Source organism: Scylla paramamosain, chromosome 34 (assembly GCF_035594125.1).
Source record: "Scylla paramamosain isolate STU-SP2022 chromosome 34, ASM3559412v1, whole genome shotgun sequence".
Taxonomy (NCBI): Eukaryota; Metazoa; Arthropoda; class Malacostraca; order Decapoda; family Portunidae; genus Scylla; species Scylla paramamosain.
In genome coordinates, this window is record NC_087184.1 from 8,222,720 (window position 1) to 8,225,219 (window position 2,500).

The 2,500-nt window shown below is 41.2% G+C and overlaps 1 protein-coding gene across 1 annotated transcript in view; it reads left to right on the plus strand.

The window, feature by feature from the left end:
• LOC135090091 (uncharacterized) overlaps positions 1 to 2,500 on the plus strand; it is a 13,691-nt gene that overhangs the window by 10,624 nt on the left and 567 nt on the right. Inside the window, exon 3 of the mRNA XM_063986414.1 lies at positions 1,428 to 2,500. This exon is cut by the window's right edge and continues 567 nt beyond it. Coding sequence (XP_063842484.1) covers positions 1,428 to 1,631 — 204 coding nt within the window. The 3' untranslated portion in view covers positions 1,632 to 2,500. The remainder of the gene's footprint in view (positions 1 to 1,427) is intronic.

Below are 2,500 nucleotides of genomic sequence, written 5' to 3' on the forward strand. Positions count from 1 at the left end.
TCCTCCTCCTTTCAAACTCCACGTGGGAGAATGTCTCACGAAACACGAAGGGGAGGGGGAAAGATGGGAGGGAGGGAGGGAGGAGGCAGGTCAAGGGAGGGGCGAGGGAAAGGAGGAATGGAGGAGCACCTGGGACGGAGGGAGGTAATGGGTGTGAAGGAAAGGGAAAGGGGAAGAGAAGCTAAGTACAGGAAACAATTGCTAACTTTCCTATCCCATGAAGCGCGATGGGAGGGGAAGAAAGGATGACGCGATGCAAAAATGAGTGAAATGAGTGAAAAGTTAAGGGAAGATTTGGTAATAAAAAAATTGATAAAAAAACAAAAGATGAAGTAAAGAAACCTCAAGAATTGGTTGTTAAAGAAGAGAGAGAAAAAAAAAATAAAAAGACGATGATGGAGGGGAAGAAATGGTGAAAAAATGATTGACAAAAATGATGTTTAGCGAAAAATATGCAGGGAAAAGATAAGAGAGAGAAAAAAATAAAGAAAGGCGTAAATAAAGATACTAAACAATAAAAAAAGAAAGACTGAGAAAAGAGACGGAACACTAAAGAAACACGAAGAATTACCTAAGAATAAAGAACACTAAGAATAAGCGAGAATGAGAGACAAAGCAAAACAATGAAAAACGAGACGATGCGAGGAATAAACATTTCTATTTTGGATCGCCACAACTTAGCATTCCCACACACCCCTGTCTTCTACACCTCCCTCAGTCACTTCCTTTACAAGCAACTCTTCTTTCACTGCATCCATAAACCTTCTAATTCTTCTATTTCTCCAGCCTCCAGCCTTCAGCCTCCAGCATCCTCCTAGCTAAGTACTCCTTATCTCTCCTGACACGAACACACCACCTCAGTCTGTCTCGCCTTCCTTGCTTGTACGTGAGTTGTGTGTCTAATGTGTTTGTTCTTGGTTTTCTGTCCAGTCTCGTCACTCCTGGAGAAAATTGCAGCCTCTTCTCGCTTGGTGCCTGACAGATGTACATGCGGTGTCCGCCTAATGTGTTTGTTCTTGGTTTTCTGTCCAGTCTTGTCAGTCCTGGAGGAAATTGCAGCTTCTTCATTTCATGATTTTTCTTCTGAGAGGGAAATGTGTCCTCTCAGAGGGAAATATTTCTAGTGAATGAGGAAAGTTTCTTTTGAGGATGTGAGATTTATTTTGAGGGGGAAAAAAACTTCTGAGTGAGAAAACTTCTGAGAGGGAAAACTTCTGAGAGGACAAAATTCTTCTGAGAGGGAAAACTTCTGAGAGGGAAAATATCTTCTAAGTGGGAAAAAAAATCTTATGAGGGGAAAACTTCTGATATGGAAATAACTTCAGTAGATTCTGAGACTATTATAAAACTTCTGGGAACAAAAAAAAAAAAAAAATAGTAAACAATAAGACCCATCTGACCACTTTCCCTCTCTCCCTCTCCCGCAGGTGGTGCAGACAGCGCACTTCTCCTTCATCTGCGGCAACCAGACCATCTTTGACCAGGAGACCCTCACATGCAACCACCCTGAGTACGCCTTCCCGTGCGAGCAGGCGCCCACACTCTACGACTCCCGCAACGCTCTCTTCGGCCTCGTGGACCAAGAGTTTTTAGGCCTGTCACTGCTGTCCCTCACTCCTCGGGTCCTCTGAATGTGCTGTTTCCTCTGCAATGATGAATGTTAGGGATGTGTCGTGTTTCCTGTCACTGTCCTAGGAAGATTTTTTTTTTAATGTTTCCTCAGATGCAATACTTAGTTTTAAACTCTTTTACTGCTACTGTCACCTGCCAATATCCAAAGAAGTGAAAAAAAAGTTTGCAAGGATAGAAAGAGAGAAAGAGAAACGAAGGAATACCAGGTTAATTTTGTTTCTTCGTGGCTAAGGCACTGTCTAAGGAATACTTACAAAAAATAAGGGCCGTTAAATTTACAGATAATCATGGGGGAAACTCGTCTAGCAGTGAAAGGGTTAAGATTGTGTTTGTTTTCCCTATTGCTCCGTCCTAGGAAGGTTTTCATGTTTTCTCCTATGCAATGATGAGTCTAAGAAATGTGTTTGGTGTTCCCTCGGTTTTCTAAAAGGTTACGTTTTATGTTATTTACTGGTGAGTTTTAGAAGCGTGTTGCGATTTTCTATTACCGAGTTTCTGAGAACGTTATCTGTTCCCTATTGACTGAGATCAAGAAATGCAATCCGTTTTCTATCACTGAGTTCTAGGAATGGTATCTGTTTCTTACTGGTGAGCTGTAAGAACGTTCTCCGTTTTCTGTTACACTCAAACTGCCTTGTTGAGCTTTTGTATAGAGTTCCGTTTGTGTGTCTGAGTGTCTGTGTGTCTGCTGCATCCTTCTCCCGCTCTCTGTGTAAAGTTTGGTAACATTAGTGGTTTTGTTCTGTTATTTAAGAATGTGATCTCTTGCTTCCTCATTCTCTTTATTTTCACTGTTATTTTCATTTTCGGTTTTTAATCTCCTTATTTTTTTCTGTTTTGTTCTTTATTCCTCTTCGTTTCTTTTCTT